The sequence below is a fragment of the Lolium rigidum genome, chromosome 7, assembly GCF_022539505.1.
Source record: "Lolium rigidum isolate FL_2022 chromosome 7, APGP_CSIRO_Lrig_0.1, whole genome shotgun sequence".
NCBI lineage: Eukaryota > Viridiplantae > Streptophyta > Magnoliopsida > Poales > Poaceae > Lolium > Lolium rigidum.
In genome coordinates this window covers 160,642,160-160,658,833 of record NC_061514.1, presented here as the reverse complement: position 1 = coordinate 160,658,833, position 16,674 = coordinate 160,642,160, and the positions used below count along the sequence as shown (strand labels likewise).

Here is a 16,674-nt window from a genome sequence, read left to right as displayed (position 1 = left end):
TACACACAACGAGGTGCCAAAAAAAATATTAAGCAGAATTGCAACTTTGCATAATTTTCTTTTGAATTAGCATGTGAAACTACTCAATAGAAACAGGCAGCAAACTGCAAAATATATGATGTTTGGTGAACTCATTTTGTGCCTTGTCCTTTTTATTATCGTTATTATGTCTTTGGTATCTGCATCTGGTCTGGACTCTTGACTTGTTAGATGAAAATTTAGGAAAATATAGTATGCTTGGTAAAAAAAATTCCCGCTAGACGAAAATCTGTGAATTTTATGAGACATGGTATTAGTTATGTCAGTTGAGTTGCAGTGTGATCCGTGTATCATTGCTTGCTTTCACTTTTAACAATGTTGCGTGTACTTATTTCCTATGCACTTGCAGTACCAATACAGCAATGTCATTGCCACAACCGGCGAGCCCCGGTGATACCGCCGTCATACATGGATTACGAGTCGACGAGTTGTTCTTGGGCAGCTACTCAGAGACTAGTCGTGACTAGTTAAGACTCATGTCAACTTGTCAAGACTAATGTCTAATACTAATATGTAAACATGTAATATGATATAAGGCTGGGGACATGAGAGTGGGAGAAAGCCTGGGCGATTTCATACAATGGCGAAGGCCTTCCTCTACATTTTTGGATTTACTGAGCATCTTTTTTCAATCGCACTACTCAAATACCTTGACTAGTCCAGACTAGTTGAATGAGTCAGGGTTTTAGGGTTAGGGTTGAGTTGAGACATCAAGTCGACCTTTCAATTGTGACTCATAAACTAGTCACTCGACTCAACATCCATGCTGTGATATCTTGCCCATCGCCACCGACTCACACGATACCACTCCAAGGAGGCGGCTACAAGCCAAACATGTCACCGCGAGCAACATCGACATGCAAATGATGGCCCTTGCCCTAGCACCCAGCTACAACAAGAAGCTCCAAAACAACCATCTTGTTGCGTGCAATGACTCCGTCTTCTTCTGGGAGTCAGGTGTGGTGGTACACCACCCCGAGCCACCAGCGGTGTGGCGATTGGGATGCAGGACCTGAATGGCATGCTCGGGCGGTGCACTAGGACATGCTCAGGCGGTGTACTAGTCAAGCAGCAGCACCAGCTGAAGGAGGAGCACCTGCAAGGCTAGGAAGAGGCTCTTCGGGGCACTTAGCATGTTCGCAATGCTCATGGAAGGCTCAGGGAGCAGCTACGTGCTGTACGCAGATTGTTTCTCGCAAGTATCAGATACGTCTAGATCCAAATAGTATTTCGGTAATGAGTATCAATATTATGTAAAATATGATGGTCTGTGTTGTGTTTGGAAGAGTTGTGGTGATTGGGTTGTGTAGTTAAGCCAGACCCCTTCATGTGTTATTTCCTATGGGCATCAGCTCCATAGCAACCGAGCTAGGCCTTAAGCAGCTCTGGCTAAAGGGTAATATAACCCCAGCATTCTAAGGATCATAGGATTATCGGACAAGTTGGAACTACACTGAACTTGTTATCACAAGCGCCCCAAATAAGAGCAATGCACAAGGCTAGAGGGCAGGAGGGACATGCAGCCACATCTATGGAGAGGAGTCAGGAACTCACCAGCAGACAGACACAGGTTCAAGTTAGCTGTCAAGCAGGAAAATGCATATTCCCTGTATACAGCCTTAAAAGAAAGGCCATACTGTCAAAGCTCAAAAAACCTAGGTACTCATACTATATTAACACCAGATGAAAAAACAGTAGAACCCTAATTCCACAATCAGATTAACAGAAACTGAGTAAGTACTGCAATAACAATCATACGCCAAAATCGACAAGCAGATATAACCAGAACATAGAGTTAATAAGCAAACGTTGACATCTCATAGAGTAGATCAAATACATTGTACTTAGGTGATGGTGCAGTCCGCACAGAACATAAAATTCAGGCAACTTCTGGGCAAAACTTAACCAGTGACGCATACTCTTATAACCTAAGCCTTGATAGCATACTTCCTCATCGGGAAGTACTTCTCACGCTTCTTCTCCCTCTCGGTCTTCAAAGAGAGCTGCAGAACACACAAATGCAAATCAGTACAAACAACAGGAGAAGGATGGTTGAATGAGCATGATAGAATAATGCAAAGCACAAGCATTGATGAGAACATGGATTTTATGCGCTAACTAGTTAGCAGAGCATCACATCAGATTTTAAAAAGAGTGAAAGTAAATAAATGTTCTTCCAGGGGAGCAGAAATCAGTATACATCATGCAGTTAAACGACACAAGTATTACCAAGAGAACAGGAACGAAAAAGGCTAAAGGCAATTAAAACCTAACATGACAACCACCAAAACAACTGGTCCTCGAAGAGAAATAGTAGATAACAGAAAGTAAACAAGCATCAGGGCAAAGGACTACCAATTGCACTAAAGTATGGTGGATTTCAGCACTAAAAATTATTACACTAGATACTCTTCTACCTTACAGTATTATCACAGCAACATGAAGCCTTAAACGTGACCAGAAAACCTATACTATTACTACCCTACAGCTTCACAGCAACTATAACTTCAGGCATAGCAATGACAATTCACCCAACAAGGGCAGAAAGATTTCGCAAACTAACTACCACCAAACGACGATTAGGCATACTATATGAAATACAGTCTATCACTACAATCGTTGCAAGTTAATCTAAGAACATATTTTAGTAGACATATTAAAGGCGTCTTACAAACGAACATGTAAATAACAGCAGTTATTTGATTAATCTAAGCATCAAACACAATACAATTTGAGGATTGATTTAACATAACAAAGAGCTCGACCATGTAACTAATAGCAACATGTGTAGATAGACAGGAAAGGAAAAAAGGTTCTACCTGGTGCTTGGTCAGACGCCTGCGGATGGCGCGGGTCTTCTTGGGGCGGAGGTCGAGCGGGAGCCGCTTGTTCTTGTAGGCCTCACGCAGCGCAGACTTCTGCTTCTGCGAGATCACCGTGTGCACCCTCGCGATGGAGGTGCGGACCACCTTGCTGCGGCACAAGGAAATAAGAACACGTGAGCACGAACGAAGCCTGGGCACGGTCTAAGTTACGCGGGACAGAAAGGGAGGAGGGAGGCACGTACATCTTGGAGAGCTTGTTGGGGGCGCCACCGGTGACCTTGGCGACGCGGAGGAGGGAGAGCTCCGCCTTGAGGTCCTTGAGCTGACCCTGGAGGTCCGCCTTGTTCTTCCCCCGCAGCTCGTGCACCTTGATGCGGGCTGCCGGAATCGATCATGGTAATGTCAGATCCGGGAGATAGCGGAGAATCAAATCAATCAGAGACGGCGGCGGAAAAATCCTCGGCGGCTTACCCATTGCGGTCGGCGAGCTGGTCTAGCGGCGGTGGCAGCGGCGGCGGCGGGGGAAAGAGGAAAATGAGGCTCTGAGGAGAGAGGGGGACGGCTGCGTGCGAGTTATATATGGTCGCGAGATAAAACCCCGTGAGACGGAGCAAACCCTAGAACTATGGTGGGCTTTTGGGCCTTTTGGGCCTTTTCGGGCTTACTCTGTGATTACCGATAGCTGGGCCAAACAAAACATTTGGAAGTCAGTTTTGGAACGTAGGAATCTAGGTGTACAGTAAAATGGACAGAAAACGCAGACGGGAAGAAAAAAATGGATCTGCTCACACGCCCTTGTGCATTCTGACAAAAATGCAGAAATTTCGATACTGGATGTTGCAAGATTAGAAACAGAAGTTGAAAAGAACTACTAGGATATTATACGTACATGGGAAACTCAAAGGTATTTGTAACACAAGATTATAACTCTTGCTAGCATTCCTCCAAAATAAAATTCATCTTAATCAATCCAAAAATCTCCTGTCCGAACTTCTACTTTCGATTAGATTCTCCAAAACTTATTTCTTCCAGGGAGGCCCACAAAGAGTCATTGGCGTTTTACAGACAGGAGCAGTACTATAAGCACCAACGCAGATATTTTAAACACTCCAGTACTACATGGTTTTCCATGAACATTTTACAAAGCTCAGGGTAGAAAGAGAGCTACAACTCTGTGACGTTTCTGACACTATGGATGGGGAGACATACAACGCCCTGACAAAGCCATCAAACCTATATCAACTATGCAGTTCTCCGAAGCACGGCAGCTAAGGTTCTTCCTCTTTGAGTTTACTGAGTGCTCGTAATCGTTCTCGCTGACCAAACACCATCTCTTCTCGCTCTCGTTTCTTCGCCAACGCCTCCTCATCCAGCACTTGGATAGGTGACCAGTCGGGTACAATAAACCATTCTTTCATACTTGCCGATAAATGCTCTTTCCAATCACGCCATTGAGGGTTTAGCTTCATTGCAGCATAGTCCATTGCAGTACCAGCAACAGCTAGGGTGACTGCATATTTCACCGCTCCAAAGTGGCCACCTGCAGTTACGATCAGTTAGGGTAAAAAGAAATGGTGAGTTGTAGATGTGCTTAGGCCTTTAGGGCATATAGCCATATACATACAAGAAAATAAAACTTTCTCCATTTTTTCCAGACAATAGAGCAGAAAGCCTTGAAACATTCTTTGTTCGAATATTCAAGAACCTTAATGCTCACAATGTGCACATGCCAGTAAAAATGATCAGACTGGCCAGCACACTTTTAACTATAGGTACATCTAAAGAGGTCTGGACTTTAAATCCCCAAAATGAATTCCCCATAGTAAAAGTTACATAGTAGTACCGATGGACAAATAAAGGTACACAAATAAAGTTGTGCAGGGGCAATTGATCTGACAGTCTAAGATATGAAACTTAAACCCCATACAATAAAAACTACGGAGTACCTGATTTCGTTTTGAGGTTAAAATTTTGTTTCAGCTAACCCAATCTGGGCCTCTCTAGTGATGCGTTGATTTCATGGGCATGGGATAGGAGGAAGGAAGAGTAGTGTTTAGGCCAACAATAATGAATTGGTAAGACCCAATTAATTCAACGTGGGAGGAGCACGTTTGATCTACCGAAATGAAAATGAATACAACAGCACCTCTCTCCAGTCGTATCAAACTGAACATATTAAAATTGAGATTGTTTATCCATAAGTTGCTCGACTTTTTCTAAAGCCATTGGATCAACATCCAATCTTCCTTGTGACATTATAGGATTGATCTAAATTTAAATATGTCATGGCATTTAAGAAATTGATTAAGCCTTTCTGAAACAGAAAATACAGATGATAATCTAAGTCAAAAAAGGACTGAAGAGGATGAACCCTCACTGAAACTGAGGAATGCAGTAACTTTGTACTAAATATTGCACATACTTGGAATACAATTTTTAGGTTTAATATTTTGTAGTTTGAGATGATTGATATTAATACACATTTGAGGCATCTGAAAATTACCAAAGCCGAATGAAATTTGCACTATATCACTGACTAATCCCAAATGCCAATGAGAAACCATGGTAAAATATCTTTAGATATTGAACTAGAGTAGAGTTAGAATGGTTGTAGACTTGCAGATAAATCAGAAAAGATATGACAAAAAGGCCAAAAAAATCATATACTGTTGAGGCTTGGGAAGTGACAGATTTATTTAAAACTTTTTTGAATTCAGATCAGAAGATCCCATGGAGATTCCAGAGATATACAAAATAAATAAGTGGCATCTCACTAAATATGGGAGTACAGAACTACAGACAAATCTGGTAATAGTGAACTTGCTAGCTGCTACTAGCCTACTACCCCCATGGGCACACATGCCCCATGATTATAGTAAATTTGTGAATAAAAATAACAAGATATCCCTAAAGTGTTGTTTGAATTCAACCTGCCATATCTGGACATGGATGCATTTCTATAGCTGAAAAAACATTGTGTCTGTGTGAAAGTAAAAGGGCCTTAATTACACTAGAAGGTCATGAGCCAAGAAAAAATGATCATGCCTGAAATTGACAGTTGGCACGGTACCTAGCTTCCAAGCACTTACACAAGCTCTACCCGAATACACACGACTGACCAAAAGCACACGTTTCCATGAACTCCAACCTGTAATTTAATTTAATGTGTGTCTTGGATCTGCTAGTATGTGTGTAAGTGTGTTATCATCAACATAATTTATCCTGATAAAAAAAATTGCTCGTGCACTATCTGGTAACCAAATCCATAAGAACAATGGGATTGAGCACTACAGTCAAATTCGACTTGAGGAAAACTGTAGGTGCGCTAGTTCTATTAAAATATGCTAAGTGCATAAAGAAAAAGAAAATGCGATTGTGCAATATAATTACCAACCTTGTATTCGGCCAAGAACAGCTCCACTTGCTAGCCCACCAACAACAGAATTCATGAGATCATCAGTTGTTGTAGCTCGAGCATCTCTTGCAAGTTCACGTGCCCCTAAGTATCAAATAAATATGTTACCTTGATTCATTCACATGAGCAAACTAACATTTCAAAAGAAGAGAAAAGAAGACACGGTACTGTGGAAGCATGCATGACCACAAAAGTTGGCTATGAGTATGGTCACTGTTTGCTATTTAAATTAGCCTTTAGCTATATGTTAAACTTACGTCCTTAAATGGAAATCCATTATCAAGCTAGCAGGTGAAACTTGTACACCCAACTAAAGATCAAGACATCAACCATCTTCAGTGCCTTGAAAGCAAGCATGTTCATTCATGCCAAACAATGGAAGCTGAGCCCGTGAAAAGTACACTATTCCAAAACACACATCTGCATCCTATTTCAGCATCTAACCAGTAAGTTACGCAAATCTCAGTGATATTGAGCAGTAAATTCCTGGACGCATTCTTTTACTAGTCAAGTGATGGCAGTAACAATAACATCCTGTTATGAGCAATGTGTTGCAAGGTTATAGCTGCCAGACAGCCAGACTGTATATGTCATTACCAACGAGAGAAGACCATAAATCTCATGATCAAAATATTGGAGAACGTTCTAATGAAATATGGCATACGCTTCACAAGGATGATTTGATATGGAAGATTTCAATTTACTTTACAAGCAAATTAACAAATGATACGGAAGTGAATAACATGCTAGAAACCAAATACTACTTGTGCACTCCTAATATATGAAAGTTTTTGGTGAATTTGAGCTTTTGCTATGGTTAGGACACAGCATTTTCCAAATCGTCCATAGCACGAGCAGTCGAGCAGGCACCGCACCACATTCAATTCCCACCATAAATGACCAGAAAATTCATCAAAACCAAAATCCACTTAATTTAATGGTAAAAGGATGTATATCCAGTATCTCAAATGGTACACCAAAAACATGAAACATTTACAGTTTCCACCGCCACATCACGGTACCAACTAAACTGAATGTGTTCCACGCAGCAAATAGATTAAGTTCATGCAGAGTCACAGACTAGGCAACAAATCTGATGCATCCGTGTTAGAGAACTCACCTCCGTAGCATCCCGCGACGATGGAGAGGTTGGCCGCATAGGTGGCAGCAGCGCGGAAGGCGCCGAGGCGCGCCCTGTGCCGCGAGAGAAGCCCGAACCCAGCTCCGACAACACCTGCGAAGCAACCAGGTCAACGAACTCAACGGATCAGAGTTGTCCCCCGAAACTTAGAGAAAGCCACGACGAGTTGCTGACTCCACCGAGGCGGGGGAGGAATAGGGGGACAGGTGAGGCAGGCTCACCAGCGGCCGCGACGGGGACCAAGATCCGCTCCTTCCAGTCGGCGGAGAATGGCGCCGCTGCTTCCGGCGTCCCTGCGCCGGCCGCCTCGCCGGCCGGAGTAGACATGCTCGTGGTGACGGTGGTTGGGCCTCGCGTCCCGGTGACTGAGCACGGCTCGGGCTGAGGACAAGATTGGCCGCATTGCGTTGTTGAGAAGGGCCCTTTCGGTTGCTGGGCTCTTGGGCTTGGTGTATTTCGTAGCCCGGGTGACCTCAAATATTCCCATCTTAACCTAGATTATATGTTGTTTGTTTTTCTCAACAACAAAAAAACACTTTGTTTTTAGAGTCTAACACGTTCCCACGGATAAGTGTGGTGAATTTAAAGGAAACTATCTCGGTGACTTGCTGGTACCTTTGGTGGATGCGTAGGAGACGTACACATAATGAGGATGTCCCACTTATGTACAAATAAAAGCTTTCGATTTTGGGTATTACGGCGAACACAACCAAAACTAATCAGAATATGGCCAACCCGGGAACTACTAAATGATCTAGACCGAGCCCTCGCTTTGTGAAACTGAATGTGGATGCGGCATTCCAAGCTGATTCGTTATCTCGTGCAGCGGGAGCAATTCTTAGGGATTACAATGGAAACTTTATTACTGCCTCAAATGTGGTTATCCCATGTATCTCGTCGGTTGCTCTAGCAGAGGCTATGGCGATGAAAGAGGGTTTGCGCTTAGCTGAAAGTATGGGATGTAACAAAATTATTGCGGAATCCAATTCTTTGGAAACTACCGAAGCCCTCTCGGGGGAGGCAATGTGGTGGAGTGAATCGTGTGTTGTCTTTGCACATTGTGTAGATCTGGCATATACCATTGGAAGTGTTGAGTTTCAACATTGTCCAAGGGAGGCAAACCAAGTTGCACATGAATTAGCTCGCTATAGTATTATTAATTCTAGTTCTTGTATTTGGGTCGATGAACCCCCTAGTTTCCTCCTGGACAAGATCCTGAACGATGTAATTCTCTTGTAACTGGGAGCCAGCAAGTTTCTTACGCACTCTTTTCCTTCCAGGGTACCTAAGGGGGCTGGAAGGTTTTTAATGAGGCGGCTTGCTGGTGGTATTAATATATATATATATATATATATATATATATATATATATATATATATATATATGTGATTTAAAAAAACACTATTTGTCGTTTGTTAGCCTAGGTCGGTCTAGCTCGGCACTGCTGAGTTCGTACCCAGAAAAAGTCTCTCAACCAGATCGGGATGAGAAGCTCTAATTGAGCTTCGCAAGTCGCCCAGGTTGAGCTCGCCTCGCAAAAGACTGTAGCAGGCCACCTACCCCTACCAGACCCCTACCCCCTCTCCTCATTCCCCCCACCATCCTCATCTCGCTCCCTCTACCCGTTGTGGCCCTCCTCCTGGAGCGCCACCACCGCCTCCTCCCTCTACGCTCCTGCAACCTCCTCCTCCATGCCTGGACGCGTCGGTGGCCTCCTCTGGCTTGAGTGCCACGGAGACAAGGCTCACGAGGGTGGAACGATGCATAGCCACCCACGGATCATTGGTTGCTCCTTGAGTGACGAGCATGTAGGTTTGAGCTTCTAAAATGTCTGCTTGTTGGGTTTTATGTTTCCCCTTTAGTCCACTGACATGAAGGACAGATTAAGATCTCTCACCAAATTTTTCCTTTTGTTTCGGGGATGGCACTCAACCGAGAGCCGGCCCTCCTCGGTCGTCCACCTACTCTGGCACTTGTGTTTCATGTAGAACTTAACTGCGCCCATCGAAGACTCGACTCATCAGCTTATCTCTTTTGCTCGTCGAGTTGTCGCTTCATCTTTATCAATTAACGCTTATGTCGATGGAGTAGGTACTGGTATGACATAAGCTCTTCTCAAGTTGTGTTTGCTGCCATAGGAACCGCGCCGCTCATGGCTTGCCTCGCCTTGTCCCAGGCTTCTTGCAGGATCCGAACTTGGATCCGATTTTCGTTGCGTGGGCCACTAGTTTCACGATTTCCCCTAGGGTTGCCTTCGGCTTCACGATCCTCGCTGCGATTGCCTTCGGGTGGGATAAATCGCCCCTACCTCTGTTCATGGCGATGCATTCAGGGTTCACCAAGGGGTGCTAAGGGAATTGTATTCTTATGATGCTTCGGATGCACCCGCGATGATTGCGCATACCTATTGACGTGCTTTGTGGAAGTTATTACTGCAAAAATCAGGGTACGAGTCAACTTTACTGATCCTAGAGTCGATGGTGTCATCGAGTTCGTTGTCGATGACATCCATCGAGTCTACATCTTGAAGTGCTGAAGCCGATGGCATCCCTCTTTCATAGCCAGAGGAGACATCGTCAAAAAAATTGGCGAGATCCCCCAACTTGTGGCAAAATCGCAGTTGTTCATGGTGGTTGGGGTCGAGTTTGCCTCGCTTGGGGAGCGGGCAGAGGATGTCGACGTTGCAGCTGGTGTAGAGCTCGCCACCGACGGAGACAAACATATCGGATCCGAGAGGCGTAGAGTACCTCGTGACCCGACCCGAAAGTTGACACTTCTGATCATCAGAACCATCACCCATCAGAGGTTGTCGAACACCGTGAGAAGGGCGGGTGGTGTGGAAGAAAATCGATGGAGCCAAAACGGATATGGCCACCGATGATCGTCGAGTTGTTGCTTGGTGAAGGAGGAGCCTTTGAATTCATGACTCCAGCGCCTAGTTCCCGCAGACAGCGCCAATTGACGAGGGGTGACCTCGGCAACGTCCATGGTAATGTACTTGGGTTTCAGGTAAAGAGTTGAGGTGGTTATTTCGTCAGCTTATCAGACAAACAAGGGAGTCTGATGTTATTGATGGAGGAGAACAAAGTCGCCAGATTACCAGAATCAATCTAGGGTTACAATGATTATGCTACGAGTTGATCTCTCCCTCCCCGTTGAATCCTCCCAGCCTTTATATGAGAGACTGGGTCCCAGAGTCCAATCCGGATCGGTTACAATGACATAGATAAGCCTACGTCAATGTCGGCTACTTGATGGGTCTTTACTTGCTCTTCATGTCTGGTTCCTGGACTTTGGATGCTTCCAAGTCCTCTGTTTTATTATGGAATTCATGGGCTTCTTCCTGGATCCATACCAGGGACGCCAATCGTGTGGACCTACTAAGTCACCCCCATGTCACCGGCCAGCCCGTACAAGTCTGGCAGGCCAGACTGACCCGGTCAAGCGAGGATTTCCCTTTTGGTGGGAAGCCAAGAGGAGAATAAGTGAGGCATTTGTTGCATCTGGAGTGCTTTGGAACCTCCACATCGCTCCAACGGAGAGTAGCACTCGCAAGAGTGTGAACTTCAAGTTGTGTTGCTCCTTGTTTTGTGTGTATTACCCAAGAGTTCACTAAGACTCCTTTTTAGGGTTTTAATCATTCATTTAAAATTCTTTAATCCTAAATTTAAATGAATGGTATTTTTTCACAATCTTATAAGATGACAATTATATTCCAATATTTATAAAACCACGTTAAATGATTTTCCTGTTCTTTCGAATATTTAAAAAATAAAAATGTACTCTTTAAAGCTACTTCGAATTTTCATTAATCATTCATATTTTTAAAAATCACCCAAAATAGTATTTGTAATCCTTCAGATATGTAGTATCTGGTTAGGTCAACCACCTGGTCTTGTTGAACCAGACCGGTCCGATCCAACCGACCTCTCCCTCCCTCCCTCCCTCCCTCGTGGCCGGAAGTAGTCTACAGTTCTAGTGACGGGAATCAGCAGAGGGTAGACCCTTCTTGGATTGGATGTAAAAAGTGTGCACTGGTATTTAATTCAACTTGGAGCTAAACATCTTGCTTTGAGATAACGCATGTTCCCTTCTTGGATTGGATGTAAAAAGTGTGCACTGGCATTTAATTCAACTTGGAGCTAAACATCTTGCTTTGAGATAACGCATGTTCCCTTCTTGGATTGGATGTAAAAAGTGTGCACTGGCATTTAATTCAACTTGGAGCTAAACATCTTGCTTTGAGATAACGCATGTTCCCTTCTATCTCTGGCAAATTGAAATAGGATCGATGGAACACAGTTTAAGAAAAACCGCTGGAGACAGAGCACAGATCTAAACTTCCTCCACATGATTTATTCCGCATTGGATTACAAAGCACGAAAGAGAAACTAAATCTAAAGCCAAAATTGTTCGGTGCACAATACATAAAACATGACGCTAGGTGGAGCAAATATCAACCTCCACCAAGGTTGCTCAACCGCTTTACATCACCATCCCGCCATCAATGGTAAGCACCTGCAAATGATGGTTGTGGCCGGAGAGATAGTTCAATAACTAACCTATAAAGCTCAGATAACTAAAAGGAACAAACAGTTGTCAAAAGTTACACGAACCTGTCCGGTGATGTAGCTGGCAGCAGGATTCAGGGCCAGGAACTCAACCAACCCAGCAACTTCCTCTGGCTGGCCATATCTCCCTGTGAAGTTGAACGAAGAATTAGTGCCAACTGAAAACATTCACTTGGTAGATATAGTGCAGATAAGCACAGATACGCATGACATTATAGTAATGCGCAGTTTTCCTGAACAGTTTTTTTTCCGTTACACCTAGGATCTGTCAAATGATAGTGTAGAAATGAATAATGCATACCCAAGGGTATAGTCGACAAGATTTTCTTCTCAATTTCCGGTCCAAGTTCAGCCGTCATGTCTGATGCGATGAATCCAGGTGCGATTGCATTCACCTGAGTATTCAGAACTGTTCAGAAGTTGGACTATGGATTTAAGTTTTGTGAGCTAACAATGAAAAGACAGAGGGTGCACATTAATATTCCTGCTTGCATATTCCCTAGCAACTGTTTTCGTGAAGCCAATGACCCCAGCCTTGGCAGCACTGTAATTAGCTTGGCCAGCATTGCCAGTAAGACCAACAACTGACGCTATGTTAATAACTCTTCCCTGCATTCAAACATAAATAAGCATCTTATAGCCAATAACAGCAAATATGACCAGGTGATTTGTGAACAGAGCTTATTTTATGTCAGAGCAAGGCAAATAGTATCCTAAATGAAACAAACAACTAGCACTTTGCAATTGTAGGTCTCTTTGCAGGCCTACACCGCTCATGGTAATGCTTATGAACTAGTAACATGGTAAGGCCTTGTAAATTTTTCACTTTCAGCTCTATGTAATTTCAGAAACACAATTAAATCAATGTAAGAGGCATTTTTTTGTCCTTCAGCTAGGAAGTGGAGAATCCTGAATCCTGAAGCTTGTAACTAAGGAGAGGGGTCTGCAAGTCGATGGAGACTCTAGCTATTATGAAACCTGACAGAACGCAAGGGTAGTAGATAGCTATTATTAAATTACTATGCTACATAACATACCTTTGTCATACTCCCTTTGTTCTATAAAATAGATGACACTTTATAAAGCATGCAGTCAAACTAATCTATCTTTGAAAACTATTAAAAAACTATTTAGGTTATATAGGTGGCAATGGTACCATTATATGTGACAATGTATTCTTTTTGTAATCTATTGCTTACATAGTCATATAGAAAGGGAAAAGTTGCATACTGGAGACTGCGCAAAGTAAAAAGTTCATCTTTTATGAATGGAAGAAGGATACCATATGTAATCGCAGTATAAGTTTAAATAGGACCAGTAGCTAATGCATACCTAATAAATTAAACTCCAATAAGTTATTAAGCAAACCAATTCAAGGAATGCAACATTTCTTTTACCTTTTTCTTCTTCATCATTATTTTAGTGGCAGCCTGTAAAAAATGTGTAGCTGTAAGATACACAAACATTCGAGTTGCAAATTTGCCAAAAAAAAAAGAACAATGAAGGGACGGAAACCTACCTGTGTACATAAGAAAACACCAGTAAGATTAAGGTCAATTACATCTTGCCACTGAGATTTCTTCATCCTCATCAACAATGTGTCTCGCGTTATCCCTGATTACAAAAAGTTATTTCACGTGCAGTAATAAATCAACAGAACATGAAGCTAAAAAATGGTGCAAACTAGTGTCAGCACCTACCTGCATTATTTACCAGGATGTCAATGGTTCCCCATTTATCAATAGCCTGGTTGAATCCATACACGAATCATAACCAAGTTCACATAATCTGATCGATATATAGGTGAAAAAAAACTATTTTCCTTCCATAAACAAACTGCACTTACTGCTTTCATCATAGCTTCTACATCATCTTCTTTTGAAACATCCCCCCCAAAGGTAATAGCCTGACCACCAGATGCTTCAATCTGCAAAATGTCATTATATTATGAACATATGAATGCTTGAGCATCTAGGCTAAGCAGGAAAAAACTTAAAAAACAGTGATTCACAAAATAAAAAGTAAACTAAATGCCTCACCAGAAACTAACAATGTTTTTGCATAATGGTACCAATATATTTCTAGGTAGATAAGTATCCCCAGTAATGTGAACTCAAATAACAATATTTTTTCATTCTACAAAAAGGAGATGTGGTGATATTGTTGTATCAACAACATCAGAAAGTTATATTTCCTTTCTTCAGCCTTTGTAAACTAGTATTGTTACTATGTAAATAGTCTAAAACACAAAGCTACAATGCACTGATGAAATTACCAAAGCTAATGCCAGATAGAGTAACACAATTCACATTACATTGATGACTTCTGAAACATAAGACAAAGGTGCTGTCTACTTGATCATAAATGGCAACACGAATGCAGTGTGTTGTAGCTTATTGAGATTGGATGTCAGAAATGATAACAGTTTACTCATTCCTGTACAAGGCTAACCATGAAAGAACAGTGCAGACTAAAATATCCAATGTTGCTAACAAAATCTCTGCAAAGCGTATATTTGCGATCTAGTGGCGATCAAAACAATTAGTTAATACTATTTATGGAAATGCACCATTACAGACTGTCTTTGTATTGTCCTCTTCTTGTAACTGTATGATGTGAACTGACAACCGGCAAAATAATAACAAACAACATATATCTACAAATATCATGTTATAATCAACCAGCTCACCTCTTTGGAGACTTCTTCAGCCTCTTTGGAGGACCGTGCATAGTTCACTAGGACCTGCAGGTAAAGTCAGAGTCAGGTTCCCGGGGTTTACATCTTCCAGAAATAAACAGCACCCAAAAAAAAAAGGAAAAAAAAACGGGCACACGCAGAAAGAAACAGACTCCAAAGAGCTAATGAATATTTCATGCAGATAAGTAGCTCACCTTGCAGCCAGCTTTTCCAAGAGCTAATGCAACGGCCTTGCCAATCCCTCTGGAAGCACCTGTAACAACGACAACTGGACCTTCCAGCTCGGCAGTAGCCTGCACAACTACTTGTTCAACAGCAGCAACATGGGTGCGCACACCTACAGAAAGCATCGTTTAGTACTACAAAAAAGTACACCCCAAAAACAGAATTTAGCCCTGAATTTCTGACCGACAGCCTCTACAATGCAAGGTGCTCGACGTGACCTTTGCCATTTCGTTACACACTGTATTAAAGTGTTGCCACCTCCAATGCTTAACAAAGTTATACAGGTGCTTAAAACGAACATCTACTTTAGCAGTCGCTTATGTAATGGTGCAAGAGCCTCCGTTTTGCATGCTCTTGTGTAAGAGCCTCTCCATTTACATGCTCGATACTGTAATTTTCAAGCCTGAGCTTAGTGTACAAGAGTAGCATTTTTTTTTCACGAAATTTAAGCGGACGGTACAGTCGATGTACAATTTATAAAGATGACAATGCACAGCAGTAGCCAGTAGTGTACTACTACCGTGACAATGTACAGCAGTAGCCAGTAGTGTACTACTACTGTTAGGATATGTCACATTAGATCCCGCAGATTTCACGAGCAAACAAAGAAACTACACCGCGACGGTAGACTGCTAACAGCGCCACCCTACAGCAGCTAGATCTCGGAATCCAGGCGCTCTAACCGAACCAGCACGACGAACAACCAACGGGAGAGGGATGTTACCGGAAGATAGGCCGCGTGCGGCGGCGCCGAGGCGGTCGGATCGGAGCGCGGCCGGGCGTGCGGCGGCCCCGGCGAAGGTGACGAACCCGCGTCGCGCCGCGCGCTGCGAGGGGGCGGCGACCGCCGGGGACGAGACGGCGGCTGCGGCGGCGGCGGCGGCGGCCATGAGGGACCGGAGGGGTTTGGATGCGGCGGAGAGGCGGGAAGCCAGAGGGGGCAGCGTGGCGTGCGAGGAGGAGGCTGGTATTTGTAGCAGCGGCGGCGGGCGGCGGGGGGGCGGGCTTTGGAAGCTCAACAAACAGCAAGGGCGCGTCGCGATCGAGGCGGAGCGCACGAGGAGGGAGGACGAGCTAACCGATGATGAAGAATGATGATGGACGGCTCGCCTCCGTCACCGTCATGTAGGGTCACACGGAGCGGTAACGGAGGGCCTGCTTGCAGTTGCAGGGCCATTTCTGGGCCACCTAGGCCTCCACAAAGTAGGAGCATGTGTCGAAACGGCGCCGCATACTGGGCCTGCCACATTTTTATCCGAGATACTCCTATGAGCACTGCTATATGTACGATCGGATTCGTCCGATAATTTGGTACGATCAGACTAAAATTAGCATGAGTCCTGCTATACATACGACAAACATCGTCCGATAATCGTACGATCCGGCTGCACTGCTACTCGAGAGGCAACGGGTGGTAAACACGATTTTGGGTTTGGGTAAGTATCGGCCCAGCTCTCTCTTTCTGGTAGGCCCAACCTGGCAAATAATCATTTTTTTTTACTTTGCCTTATTTATCTTTTTTGCGATCACACTTTGTCTTATCTCTTTGCTGCTTGGGCGGAGTGTGACAAAAGTTAGCTTCCCCTATTTCTTTTGTAGGAATCAGATAGCAATGCTCATTCGTGAATAGCATTTCATGCTTCCGCTACTTCGTCGGAGAGATCCATGGAAACAAAACAAAAAAAGCGGACGACATTGTTCATACGATAGCCGGAAAAGTAAGTTCTCCCGCCGGTAGTAGCGGACTAGCGGTAGCAACC

At 43.6% G+C, this 16,674-nt stretch overlaps 3 protein-coding genes across 3 annotated transcripts; all 3 read right to left on the bottom strand.

Annotated features, from left to right (window-relative positions):
• Nucleotides 1-1,818: 1,818 nt before the first annotated feature.
• On the bottom strand, nt 1,819-3,403 carry LOC124674916 (60S ribosomal protein L35-2). Its single transcript, XM_047210969.1, has 4 exons — nt 3,336-3,403; nt 3,107-3,242; nt 2,859-3,012; nt 1,819-2,042 (listed from the first exon to the last, which is right to left on the bottom strand). Exons 1-4 carry the CDS (start codon nt 3,337-3,339, stop codon nt 1,968-1,970), a joined length of 369 nt encoding a protein of 122 aa, XP_047066925.1. The 5' UTR covers nt 3,340-3,403; the 3' UTR covers nt 1,819-1,967.
• Nucleotides 3,404-3,771: 368 nt separating this feature from the next.
• Nucleotides 3,772-7,762, bottom strand: LOC124676111. Its single transcript, XM_047212192.1, has 4 exons — nt 7,642-7,762; nt 7,400-7,513; nt 6,259-6,363; nt 3,772-4,404 (listed from the first exon to the last, which is right to left on the bottom strand). Exons 1-4 carry the CDS (start codon nt 7,745-7,747, stop codon nt 4,133-4,135), a joined length of 597 nt encoding a protein of 198 aa, XP_047068148.1. The 5' UTR covers nt 7,748-7,762; the 3' UTR covers nt 3,772-4,132.
• A 3,979-nt stretch (nt 7,763-11,741) lies between these two features.
• LOC124675648 (3-oxoacyl-[acyl-carrier-protein] reductase 4) lies at nt 11,742-15,819 on the bottom strand. Its single transcript, XM_047211709.1, has 11 exons — nt 15,639-15,819; nt 14,884-15,026; nt 14,681-14,734; nt 13,838-13,918; nt 13,692-13,737; nt 13,511-13,605; nt 13,389-13,421; nt 12,466-12,600; nt 12,293-12,386; nt 12,037-12,119; nt 11,742-11,938 (listed from the first exon to the last, which is right to left on the bottom strand). The coding sequence occupies exons 1-11, from the start codon at nt 15,802-15,804 to the stop codon at nt 11,906-11,908; spliced, it is 963 nt and encodes a 320-aa protein (XP_047067665.1). The 5' UTR covers nt 15,805-15,819; the 3' UTR covers nt 11,742-11,905.
• Between the last annotated feature and the right edge of the window lie 855 nt (nt 15,820-16,674).